The following is a 12,634-nucleotide window of genomic DNA, read 5'->3' on the forward strand; positions in this document are numbered from 1 at the left end:
CTCCCCCAGTTCAATTCTGAGGCTTAAAAAGTTAATTTTGTGCGTTGGTCTGATATTGTTTGCAGCATTTCGCACCATTAGTGCGTCAATTCATGATTGAAATATATTTATTTGCGTCCTGGTTCTCAGTCAGAGTGTAACCAGGTCGATCCCAAGCCCGGGCGGGAGTTCTCGATACCAAGGCCCCTTTTTGTTTCTTCTGTAACCTTTTAAGGGGAAAAAACTTCCAAATCTTTCGATGTCTGTATCTCAGATGTGTTGCAGTTAAAGACAAAACAAATACTGCTGTTTTTGATATATATATATTTTTTTACTTATCTTTACACGAGCACAACTCAAGTGTTCATTAAGAAAGTAAGAAAGCAAACTTTGACCCTGTAAATGAAACTATTAGCAGCAGTTGGACACAGAAACACACCTGAAACATCAGAGGAATAAATATGAGTTACAGTAATGAATGAGATGTTCTGCGTGTGTCACCTCGCATGATTCATGACCCACTTTTTCTCAGATTAAACAAAACCCTCTTTTATTGACACACGCATTAAAACAATATAGAAATATTTGAGTTGGTGCTTCTGCTTGCACTTTTGAATTGTACAATTAACCCATATTATCACTGTCTTACATGCAGCACAGTTTCTTGTGTTTTTGTGCAGCTGCAGGATTAAATAAACATCACATAGCAGTGACATGAGATCTTTTACCATTATGACAATGTCATCATGACAAGCAGTAAATATGATGTCTAAATGTTATGTAACCACTATATACATACATTGTTGTCTCTTTAAAGGTGCAGTAAAACCTGTGGAAGATCAGCAGCACAGCAGGTAGAGAAAATGCTTATCCCTGGTCCAGGTGAGGTGGAGGTGTTACTGCCGGCAGTAGAATAAAGGTGACAAGTCTGCACATGTTCCTTCATGGTGTCGCATGTTTGTATAGCCTGTGTGCCAGCTACAGGTAACTAGAAGAAGAGTCAGATTTTACCGGAAGTTTTCAAAAGGTGGTCTTGAGCAATAGTTCTTTGGGCTTTCTGAAGGTCTTTCAAAGTTTTTGTTTGGACTTTGGCTGCTTTTTCACTCATTTTCAGTCCAGTCCTTGTACCTGATCATTTTCAGGGGAATAATTTCGGTTTGTTTGTTTTTGTTAAGGGACTTAACACTTGACCTATGAATAATTCCTATTGTATGTGTCTACACATAACAGACAACTTTGCAAAGAACCCATTTGAAATTGTGTGTTTAGGCACTTTCTTTCTAGCAGATATTTTTGCACCAACAAGGTGATTCCCAAACAGCTAAAAACTGAAAAATCCCAGCATGGTGTGCAGCCGGTCCTTACAGCATTTGAGGAAGCTGGACAAGTGCAGGATAAAAGAAGATGTAGTAGTTTCTAAAAACTATATATATCTACAGCATCTGCAGATATATGTATATGAGCAGGAACAGTACATGAACAGTATGTGAAAGTCATCTTCTTAAGACATAGGAAAGAAAATTCAGGTTTGATACAGAACTTGAGAGATGCATCTGAACCTTCAGTTGAGCCGTCTGCTGTTCACTGAACGCTCATCACAAATGGTCTCGGTGGAAGGACGGCGGTCACGGAGCCATTTGTAAGGAAGGGAAAAGAGGAGAAAAGGCGGAGGTATGCTGAACTACACAAGAACTGGACTGAATGATGTGGACAGCATGACAATGATCCAACACACTCCCAATGCAGTAAAAACAACATGGATAACATACAATAGGAAACTATCAATCATGGATCGGCCTCTGCAGAGCTCGAGCCTCAACTTTACTGAAGCGTCTTGACACAAAAGGCAGAAACATCCAAAGAAGAGCTTTGAATGTCCTTCAAGAAGCCTGGGAACTACTCCTGAAGATTACTCAAAGATATATAAAGAAACAAGTGTTAGCTCAAGACTTTTGCACAACACTGTAAACCGGTGTATTTCTGTGGAACTGGTTGCCATCACAGAATTAGCTAGCACCAAACTTCTAGCTTTATTCCATTTTATAATTTATCTTTCAGTATTATCAACACTCTCACTTTATTATATACGATTTTTAGGATTATTAAAAGGAAAAATGACGTGTGTTGCTATTCTTTAAAAATAATCTGCACTGGTTATGAATCTGACTGATCGCCACCTAAAAGTCAGCTCCTTGTGAGGCGCTGCAGCACTTCAGTCGTGACCACTCGTTCTTGTGCCTCTTTGATTTCACTACACACCACGCACGCTCATCATTTTTGCAGCACCGAGCAGGTTTTGAGCTGTGACTGTTCCCATCCCAGGCTGACACTGTTCACTCTGAGGTGTACTGTAATGTCCTGAGATTTCTGAGGGAATTCAAGTTGAAGGGTCACCATTTTGACACAGAGGAGATTTATGGAAGAGCAAGAGGACTTCCTAAGGAGGCTGCCTTGAAGGGGAGATTAACCACTTTAAATCGGGTATGGTTTTTATTTACTTGTACGCAGGAGTAGAAATGAATGATTGCACTTCTTAATTATACCCTTTGTCAAACCAACGAGTTTCTAAGATCTAATTTGGTTATATTGAGAACCTGTAAGTCTGGAAGATTTCTGTGAGTGTGGCTGTGTGGGATCGCTCAATAATGAGGATCACAGTCCTCCAGCAGACTGTCAGTCATGTAGCTGATCTTCAGCAGGTTTTGGTAGTACTCCTTCTCCACAGCAGTGTTAACAGTCCAGCCCACCACCTCCACTCCTCGCTCTGCCCAATACTGAACATAGTCCCTGATTGAAAGGAAAGAGAACAAACTCAATTGTGCAATTCTCACGCAGCAAAAATATTTCAAAAATCGAGAGGTGGCTCGAGACTTTTGCACAGTACTTTTAAACACTAAATATGAAGTTAATCATTTATGAGTAACAGATGAATCAAAACCACCTTCCTGTTGGTCACCGTTGGTCTGCAACAACACAGTCTACGGCAAAATAAACTACCTGTCAACTCTCAATTACCGTGAGATGAAGTCTTTCTGCACAAGAATGGCAGAGATCCCACAAAGTTTCCACAGTACGCGATGGTGGGCCCAGTCCAACAAGACGTCCAGAACACCGGTCCACAACTGGCTCCACGTCGACAGAGAACGAGGCGTGCCGTCTCCAAAACGGCTCAGTCTCCAGGGCCGGTGGGTGAGAGCTGTGATCACGTGGGGGTCAGTCTGACGCATCTGCGGACCAGAAGAGGACAAAGGTCAACACAGTGCAGGTTTTAGTAGTTAGTAGAGCCTTTTATTTCGTTTAAACAAAAACAGTGGATTGAATTCAATCTGTACCGGTGGTGAGCAAGAAAGTCTTGGGTGATAAATCTCAGCAGGGCCCATCACTGCCACACAAAATGACATCACTGCCTCCATAAAACAGAGGCTGATTACGAGAAGCTGAAATCACTCACAGAATTCCTCCTCCTAAACATTATTACCGTTATGATTGGAGTTGTTTTTGACTGATTTTCATGATTAGTGTAATTCAGGAGTTTTTGAATTACCTTGTAGATGACTTTGGGTTCAAAGGAGGAAACGACGCTGGAGTTGTAAAGCACCGGGAACTTCTTAAACATGTTATGAAGCACTGATACAGCCTGTAAAGCAGGGGAATGAACAACACAAGTACTATAACTGTGCGGTAACGTCAGTCTCTTTCTTTTTTTATTACAATCATTGCATTAGTTCAGCTAGCGTGTAGTTTTTCTCTTTTCTTCGAGAGCCTTGTATGTATGTTGAGTAATGTATCCATAAGCCTGTTAGGTTAGCGCTTAGTGTATGTAGTACCATATCAGGTTGACCTTTGACATCAAAGAAGATGGTCAGCTGGTGCCTGATGCATTCCTCCACAGCTTCCTGCAGAGTTGGAACCTTCTCTACATTAAATCTGTCCCTGCAAATTAAAAGAAACCATTGGAAAACTGACATAACTCCCTGTTCTTACTGGTTACTGGTCTATGAACTACATCTGTGTAAAGCTGGTGGTCAGAAGTTTGCATCAACTCATTTATGCTCACAATGAGCATAAATGTCTCATTGTAAGCATAAATATATGATTTCTTTGAGCTGTTCTTTTTCCAGGATGATTTCACATTACACATCTTTAATGACTTTGAAAGCAAGAAGTGGGTGCACAAGTTTGAATTTATTTTGGATTTTCTCTAATCCACACACGGTCAAAAGTATAGATACACACCCACTAATATTTGGTTAAATGCTCGCAGTAAGTTGCACCTCAAACAGATGCCTTTGGTAGCCATAAACAAGTTTCTTGCTTCTAACTCAAACTGGATATTTGACCACTCCTCTTGACTGAATTGACAATCTACAAGTATAACTGGCAGCAAAAGAGCCCCAGAGCTTGATGCTACCACCACCATGCCTGAAATTTGGTATAGTGTTCTCAGGTTTGCAACCACAAGATATTTGACTCATCCGTGTGGAAAGACGCGAGAATAAAGGTGTCATTTTTGGAGCATGATGAGTGTATGTAAGGTTTTTGACCACAACTGTGTACATTCTATTAGTTTTATTCTACGTCTATGAAAAGAGATGCACTATTAAATCATTTTGTTGAAAAATACACATATAGACAAAAATAAGGAGGAAAAAAAGACAAAAAGAGAACCAAAGTTTCTGCATTTCTAAAACTGTGAACTTTTGGTGAAACACACTTCTAAGACTCCACATTGAGCAGCTTATTGTTCACAAACACTTTCCCCTTTTTAATTAGCCTAAACACGCTTGAATCACTGATCAATAGGCAGCCTACTTCATCCTGTGGTGAGCAGCAGCATTGAGTCTCCTGAGCTGAACAAACTGAAGTTTGCTGATTGGTCCAGACCCATTGGTGGTTCGGTCCACGGTCTCATCGTGCATCAGGACTGGGACTCCGTCGGCTGTGAAACTCAGGTCCAGTTCCACTCCGGTGGCCCCGTTCCTACTAGCCTAGAGCAGATGTAATGGGACAGACTGATACAGTGTGAACCAATGTATGATTATATACATGGATGGATGAATTCTGCTGTCCAGAAGACAGATAAGATTTTATCTTTGCTTCATACTCATAAAAAGCTGAAAACCAGCCTGTTGAAATAAAAGAAGCATTTCATCCAGAGGTTTAGGCATCTGGATAGATGCTAGGAAGAGAAGGCATTGTGAGATGGAGAGCAGATCTTCATCATAAAGATGGCAACAGATTATAAACGGCACAGGAGCAGAATCAGGTGCAAGATGAGTCTGACCTACTTCCACTTATTTCTAACCCCCCCCCCCCAAAAGCAGGTGAAAAACACCAAGAAAACCTGCTTTTACTGCAAAAGTAACAGCGACAGCATGTCTCAGCAATGGCTTTTAACCCAAGGGGCTGTTATTCCAGATAACACCATAATTAAATGTCCCTGCACCTGTCATTTGCTGCAGGTAGATAAGAGACAAGAGGCCTGTGGTTATAAATCAGAGCACTACAGCTCTCACCTCTCTGATCGCTGCCAAGGTGTTCTCCGGAGCGTCGTGGCTTCCTCCGCGGTGCGCCACCACCGGGACGCCGCCGCCTGAGGAGAGAGCGCCGGGCCGCAGGACTCGAGCGGCCCGGTCCGCCGGCACCGGAGGGAAGCGGAACATCACCATGAAGATGTAGAGAAACGCGGTGAGGAGGGTGGCCCAAGTGGCGCTTCTAGTTACCAGTACAACCAGCAGAAACACCACTGAGAAATACACCACCTCATCTCCGATCTGCAGCATGGTGAAAGAACACAGGACGGGATGTTTGTGTCACGGCCGGCTGGGTGGATGCAAAAGTCGCTGTTTAGACACGGCATGGATGGAGCTCTGCTATCAGTACGCGGGTGGCTACATGTTGGAGGCAGATCTCAAATAGATGAGCGAGAATCAGCAGATTGTGAAAAGGATGGATACAGGAGCGCTGCTCTTATCAGTGTGGTGCTGCAGAAATCTATAATGTCCTATTTAAAGAATCAGATTTCATGAAATATAACCTGGATTTAAACATCCAATCAAGTCGGTTTGGACAAACATAAGAAAAGCTTGTGCTTTTATTTTGAAGGCAAAAATCACATGACCAGCTCCTCTGACCGGTTTAGTACAAACAGGATATGCACAAACAACCAAACATACACCATTTTGAAAACATTTTTCTTAAAATCAAACATTAGAGCCAAAGGAGTGCAGCCGAGGAATGAATGCAGAACACAGCAAATTAAGGAGACTGTACATGAATAAAAAGAAATTATTAAAAAATCTTTTTTTTTTTTTTTAAAGAAAATTTAGTCATAAAACTCATAGTACTTTAGAACAATGGTGAGGTAATGAACAGGTCTTGGAAATGTTTTCTACTCTTGCTAAAAAACAAACAAAAACAATTAAATAGACTTCAAAGAACAGAAAGTGAACACTTTTTTCACAGTTAAGGCACAAACATCTGTCCGTTTCTCCGTGTGCAGCGTCACTCCGTGCAGCTTGCTGTGGACTCTGTGGGCAGTGAGCTGATGTGCTGGAGCAGCTGATCGCAGTAGACAGGACTTCGCTGTTTGTCCCGGACAGCCTCCACCTCCTTCTTCAGAAGTGCAGGGTGCACCGAGCTGCCTTTCTTCAGGATTTCTGCACACACACACACACACACACACACACACACACACACACACACACACACACACACACACACACACACACACACACACACACAGAGAGAGAGAGAGAGAAACAAATTCAGAAAGATAGCACACATTAAAGTCAGCGTTCTGGATTTGAGCTGAACATCAAATACTTAAAAATTTGGGCCCAAAAATAAACATCTCCCATGATCTTCAATTCCACTCTACACTAAATAACAACAGCGAGCTGATGCTGTCACTCAGTGAGGGGTGACAGTTTTAACAAGCTCAAAGCCACTTATAATATTTGCACCATCATCATACTTAACAACTGGCACACTGTACTTCTCCTAAAGTGCTGCCTCATATTTATCTGTGAACATAAAAATAACTCAGTTTAAAGTTTTAACTACTGGCTGGATGTGTTTTTAAAAGCACTCTGGCTCATCAAGATGCTGCACATCTCACACAAATTGCAGCTAAGGTTTCCTTCCAGCATTTTTCCTGCCAGTAAGAAATTCTGACATTCCCACCCCAAAACGTTTTAGCCAGACCCAAAGCAAAATCTCTTTCCCCCATTCAACTTATAATAAGCTATTTTTAAAAAACCTTTTATGCTTAGGCAGTTTACAAAATCATAATGCACATTTTTGTTCAGTAAATAGTCATAAAAAAGAAAGAAATGCACAGATTTCTGTCAAACAAGGTAACAGATTGATGATGTGCAGGTTTTTTTTTCCGTTTTGTTTTTGCACTTCAAGTTTTTGCAGTAAAGAGTTGACAAGAAAGAGTCGGAGAAGATACTTAGCAACGGACTGCAGGTTGGATTCGAACCCTGGATGCTGTACAGCCATAGGGATTTTCAACCAGTGAGCTAAACTAGCACGCACTGATGCGCAGTTTTAATCTGAAAATTTTCATGGTCTTCCAGATCTCGTTTTCCATAGTCCCCTTAATTTAACAACAACAACAACAACAATAATAATAATATTTTAGCTAATAAAGGTGGGCGAGGCACTGTTTTTATAGCTTTACAGCCTTTCCTTATTTTATAGGCAAGCAAAGGCTGTAAGTTGACCTTTGAGCTCCAGGTGGATGCCGTCTGTAGAACAACCTAACCACGCATGCACTTTAACTACAAGCTCTGTGGTTTCCACGTCAACAGCACTTTTATGAGTTTTATTGAATTTGTTCTCATGTTCTCTTTTATCAGCTGGAACGCTCACTAAACCTAACCCCCCCCCCCAAAAAAAACAGCAACAGTGTAGCAAAATTGCAGGTGTGACCCTGAATCATCTTCATAACCTGTACAAGGTAAGGACAGGCCCAGCCTATCCTGGATGACTCTAGCCACCCTTTCTCAGAGAAGTTTGCCATTAGTCTTGTGAATAGCACGCTATTTATTGCATTTTGCTTGTTGATTGTGTGTTTTTTGCTGACTGTAAATCAAATGACCCTTTTGGAGATAATACAGACCTCCATGACAGCTTTTTTGAACATTCTTATTCGCTTAAAGGACTGAGCACACCAGCAGGTGGCAGCGATCAACTATATTATAGACGCCAAGTGTGCAGATCCTTAAAGAAAAAAAAAAAAATCCACCAGGAGGCGATAAGTCACTGTTAAAATCCTCTCCTCCATTGCTCCCACACGCTGTGCTGATTTTCCAGGTATATTGAATTACTTCTATTGCTGTCCCAGTGGGTAAACACTCCACAAACAACAATGCAAAAGCGCTGTTTCAGTGGTGACAGAATATCACTCTGGATGAGTTATTGCATGTAAGCTAATCATTTGATACCCACCTTTGTTCTTCAAGGGGATTGAGGGGATTCTTAGCTTTTGTGTGTCCTGTACTCAGTTGGGATGGATGTGGTGGGGAGAGGCGGGACTTTGAATTAAAAGAGAACAATGATGGCTTGTGAGAAGCAAGTTACGCCCGTGCCAGCAGTGACAGAAGGAGGGATGGGAGTGTTGTCCATCATTCTGTCAGGACATGCTGCAGACATCAAGACAATTCGCAGATATGCGTTTGAAATACAAGAAGCGTAAGAATGGGATCAGCTATTAAAGGAAGAAGTAGAGAGAGATAGAGGGAAAAACAGAGGGTGGGAAAAAGAAAGCTTCAAACAGAGCCATGCATGAGAGGGAGGAATGCTTCCACCAGGATATGGGCTGGTTATGGGTGCTGTCAGATATAGATCACTCAGCGAGACGCGAGGTCGTGTATTCCACAAAGAGTCTCTGAGCACAGTTTGAAGAGCCCAACTCACAACCATATACTTAAACTGCTTGAGGCACATCTGCTGAAAAGAATACGTTCTAATGCTCTTGTGTCATTTATTTCAGCACTTCTAAAACACTTTGGAGCCTCTTGGAAATTTGAGAAATTTCCAAAAACTGTAACATCATTTAGGTACCATTCAAACCATTGGTATTCCAAACCCTTTCAGCCTAAATGCTTCAGACACATGTGACACAATTTTACACAATTGTATCAGAAAATAAATCTGGATTGAAAAGATAACATGGGTGAAGGTGGAATATGTTTATTTTGTTTGTGTAAATGTCCCTCATTTTTTCCATTTATAACAGCAATGTGCAAAAGTCCTGCGCCACCCCTCATTTCTTCAAATTTTGCTTCCAAGGAGCCAGTGTTGTGTCTATAAATAACACACAATTTTAAATTGTATCTTAAGGGAATTTTTTTACTGGCAGCCTGCTGCAAAACAGATAATTTGTTACCATTTCTTTAGTTGAATACATGAAAAATACCAACGATAATGCAGTTTGCCAAAAAGCATTTTTGCATCAACAAGGTGTTTTTACAAAGCGCTATTAGCCTAAAACTCCCTAGATTTCGGCACTGGTGTGCATTGTGTCCTTAATAAATTTGAGGAAACTGGACAAGTGGGGGACAAAAGAAGATGTAATAAGTCTTAAAAAATATCCAGCACAGACCTGACACAGGACCTGAGTGGTGCCTCTGGACCTTTGGGTGAACCATCGGAAAAACTGGAATTATGCGTTTGTACAATCGGATTTTGACCCATCATGTATAGAAAACGTGATTGGCTACAGCTTCCTTTTTCAGCATGAAAATGATCCCTAATACTGTGCCAATGTGGTAAATGAATACTTGAATTGAAAAAAAACCCAAAACCCACACAATGAAACAAAACTATCACTGTACTTTTTGGCATCAACGATGGATGACCCCAGTGTGAGAGTCACTGGTTTCAGCTGAAATAACTAAACTAGATATTTAAACTTTTAAATATCAATTAAAAGAAAAATCTATTGTCTGTCACAGTATGTTGACCTAAAATCAGCCAATAATGTTAAAGAGGGCTGATGCTTTTTTTATACATTGAAAAGACCAGCAGTTGTTTATAAATTTCATTCAAACAGTCTTTTTTGGTAGTTGTGAGTGCTGCATCAGAGTCTCATGGCCAAGGAAAATGTAGGAACACTTCACCCAGTGTGACTCATCTATCACACAGAGATCTAAGACACGGAGTAAAGACTTAACAGGCTTTGGCTATGCAGGTACTAACTGCTAGCAAAATAAACCCAACAGTGATGTGGGACTTTTCATGGGATTTGTTGCCATTGTGTGAGATACGCAACTGTTTCGTGTCCTGGATAAGTTGAGACAGTAACCACATCCTCAATTATTCATTTCATGATTAAACTGAAACAAACAGAATCAAGGCCATGGACATCTTTCTCTCAGTTTTAAAGAAAGTGAGCAAGATCCAGGCCAGCGCTCTTCCTAATGCTCCACCTCCACAAGTGCGGCTAAACGAACGTCCTAGCCTTGCCAAGAGGAATCCCATTATTTTTTCCACCCACCAAGGAGATCCTTAAAAAAATAAATACAACACAGAAACTGCTCTCAATAAAAAAAAGAAAAGAAAAAACACTGAATGTGGGTGTGCATATAGTAAGTCTCCATCACAGAAACAAACAGTGTCTTTGTAAAGTCCTCTTAAGTGTGAGGCTTCATGGTATTGAGGCTTCGGCGGCATTGGGCGAGTATGAAAATGCTTCTTTTTTAAACCCAGAGAGAGAGAAAGAAAGAGAGGTCCCCTAGTGAGGCCTCCCTCTCGCTCATCACTGGCAAAGGCATCAGCACTCACCTGCGTCCTGTCAGAAGCAATGACAGCTAACATCCATATGAGAGTGGGAGGGAGTGCAAGTCCAGAGGAGCAGAGGCTTGGTTAGACAGTTCAGGAGGGAAAAAAATGTGCTCAGACTTTCCACTGATACGTAAATAAAACACAGCCGTGAAGCCACCGTGGACAACAGAGGGCACGAGGAGGAGGAAGAGAGAATGACAGATAAAAGATGAAGGGATTAAGTGGGATGTGAGGGCAGATGTGAAAAGGTGGCGAGGGGCAGAGTGGTCTGAATGTGGTTTTCATTTCGTGGGAGCGTTGAGAAGAGAGATCCTGAGCAGAGAGGCAAACCACACACACAAACACGCACACACTCCTGTGCGTGTAGGAGGGAGTTAATATACAGACATTAAAGCTCACATATTTAACCTGTGAAATGAACATCTTAGGTGGGGAGGTCTTTATCTGCAACCCCTGAAGCCCAAGAAAAGCCCAGCTCTTAATGGTCTTAAAATACTTTGACAGGGGAAATTGCACATGCTGCTTCTGGTGATAAACTGTGTGGAAAAGAGGGATAATGGTAAGCTTTGGAAAAAGGGAGCAGAGGGTACACTGGCCGACTGCCAGTAGCACAGTCTAACGTTTGATAGAAGACACCCCAAATTCCTCTCATCCCTGTCTGAGTGTTTTGGACACAGGGGGCTGATCTGCAGAGCGTCACACCTAAACTCTGCTTTCACCACTGCCTCACACTCACCATCATATTTCTCAGATAATCAAGATCGTAAGATCCGTCGCACATCATCTGAAACCAAACAGCGCACACGCAACTTGAGAACGGTGCGCTTAATGTATCCCAATGAATACAGTAACAGTCTTGCACTATTCTCACAGCATCAGGGACTGTTGATGTCAAGAAAAAAAACAAGCTGTACGAGAGTTTGTCATTGTACGTCAAGAGTTATGGTTTGGATTAAGAGTGCAGACCCAGAAGGAGCTACAGCACATTTCGTTAGCAGTAAAACGTCAAATTTAAATATTTTTTATTTGTTTTAAAAAGCAGGTTGAGGGCATGTTTGCGTCCTGCTATCAACACTCTGTCCTCGTCTCTAAACCCCACCCAGTCTTACCGAGCACTTGGTCCTGCACTGAACTGTCAGGGTCATCCAGGTGCAGGAGCAGCTGCTGAAAGAGAAGCTGCAGATGAGCACCGCAGAGCACAGGGTTGTAGTCTTTGGTCAGGCTGGAAAACCACAGCCCCACAGCCTGCAGGGCCACACCGCGCACCTCCTCGCTGCTATCATCCAGACGCTTCAGAAGCTCTGTGGTAATAAATAAATAAATAAATAAATGTTTTTGACTACATCAGGTTTATAATGAAAAATGTCAGGTACTGACAGGTACTAGAAAGAAAGAACATATTTCACCCATACTGGCTTCTTCCAGGCTCTTTACCTTACAATTTAAAACACCTTAAGGCAACAGTTTTGGTGCGATATAAATAAAAATGACTTGAATCGAGCCTGAACTGCATTCACACAAAATGACAGTGCACACTGTGACTTACCCGGGTAAATCTTATTGAGAGCCTCGTGGTGCAAACTGGTTCCTGTGAGTCCGAGTATGGAACACAGACAGCGACAAGCCAACAGTCGGCTCATCTGAGAGTCCTCCTCCAGGGCCGACAACACCAGGGGATGCATCCTCTCCTCCAGACTGATCAGCTGCGTACAGAACAGGCAGGGGGTCAAACTACATCGTTTCTAAAATGCAAGCCAACCAAGAAAGAAATTCTATCTCTACATAAGATGTCAAAGCCATTTTCATTTAGGGGTCAGTCAGCACCACATGAGGTTTTATTTGCTTAAATTGTGAAACATCA

The 12,634-nt window shown here is 41.9% G+C and overlaps 2 protein-coding genes across 2 annotated transcripts in view; both read right to left on the bottom strand.

The window, feature by feature from the left end:
- Positions 1-371: 371 nt before the first annotated feature.
- Positions 372-5,898, bottom strand: LOC308410786 (glycerophosphodiester phosphodiesterase 1-like). Its single transcript, XM_080904400.1, has 6 exons — positions 5,496-5,898; positions 4,792-4,967; positions 3,807-3,912; positions 3,524-3,616; positions 2,995-3,206; positions 372-2,766 (listed from the first exon to the last, which is right to left on the bottom strand). The coding sequence occupies exons 1-6, from the start codon at positions 5,760-5,762 to the stop codon at positions 2,619-2,621; spliced, it is 1,002 nt and encodes a 333-aa protein (XP_080760526.1). The 5' UTR covers positions 5,763-5,898; the 3' UTR covers positions 372-2,618.
- A 195-nt stretch (positions 5,899-6,093) lies between these two features.
- dnaaf5 (dynein axonemal assembly factor 5) overlaps positions 6,094-12,634 on the bottom strand; it is a 30,847-nt gene continuing 24,306 nt past the window's right edge. Inside the window, exons 11-13 of the mRNA XM_080904399.1 lie at positions 12,320-12,476; positions 11,883-12,074; positions 6,094-6,638 (exon numbers count right to left, since the gene is read on the bottom strand). Coding sequence (XP_080760525.1) covers positions 6,484-6,638; positions 11,883-12,074; positions 12,320-12,476 — 504 coding nt within the window. The 3' untranslated portion in view covers positions 6,094-6,483. The remainder of the gene's footprint in view (positions 6,639-11,882; positions 12,075-12,319; positions 12,477-12,634) is intronic.

Source organism: Rhamphochromis sp. 'chilingali', assembly GCF_963969265.1.
Source record: "Rhamphochromis sp. 'chilingali' genome assembly, chromosome: 15".
Classification (NCBI taxonomy): Eukaryota; Metazoa; Chordata; class Actinopteri; order Cichliformes; family Cichlidae; genus Rhamphochromis; species Rhamphochromis sp. 'chilingali'.

What these genes read in the sequence shown, in the direction of transcription:
- LOC308410786 (XM_080904400.1), bottom strand. Translation starts at nt 5,762, where the DNA reads ATGCTGCAGATCGGAGATGAGGTGGTGTATTTCTCAGTGGTGTTTCTG. An exon ending in GCTGCTCACCACAGGATGAA is followed by an intron (nt 3,913 to 4,791) that starts GTAGGCTGCCTA and finishes TTTAATTTGCAG; the next exon opens with GGACAGATTTAATGTAGAGA. An exon ending in TCAAAGGTCAACCTGATATG is followed by an intron (nt 3,617 to 3,806) that starts GTACTACATACA and finishes CCTGCTTTACAG; the next exon opens with GCTGTATCAGTGCTTCATAA.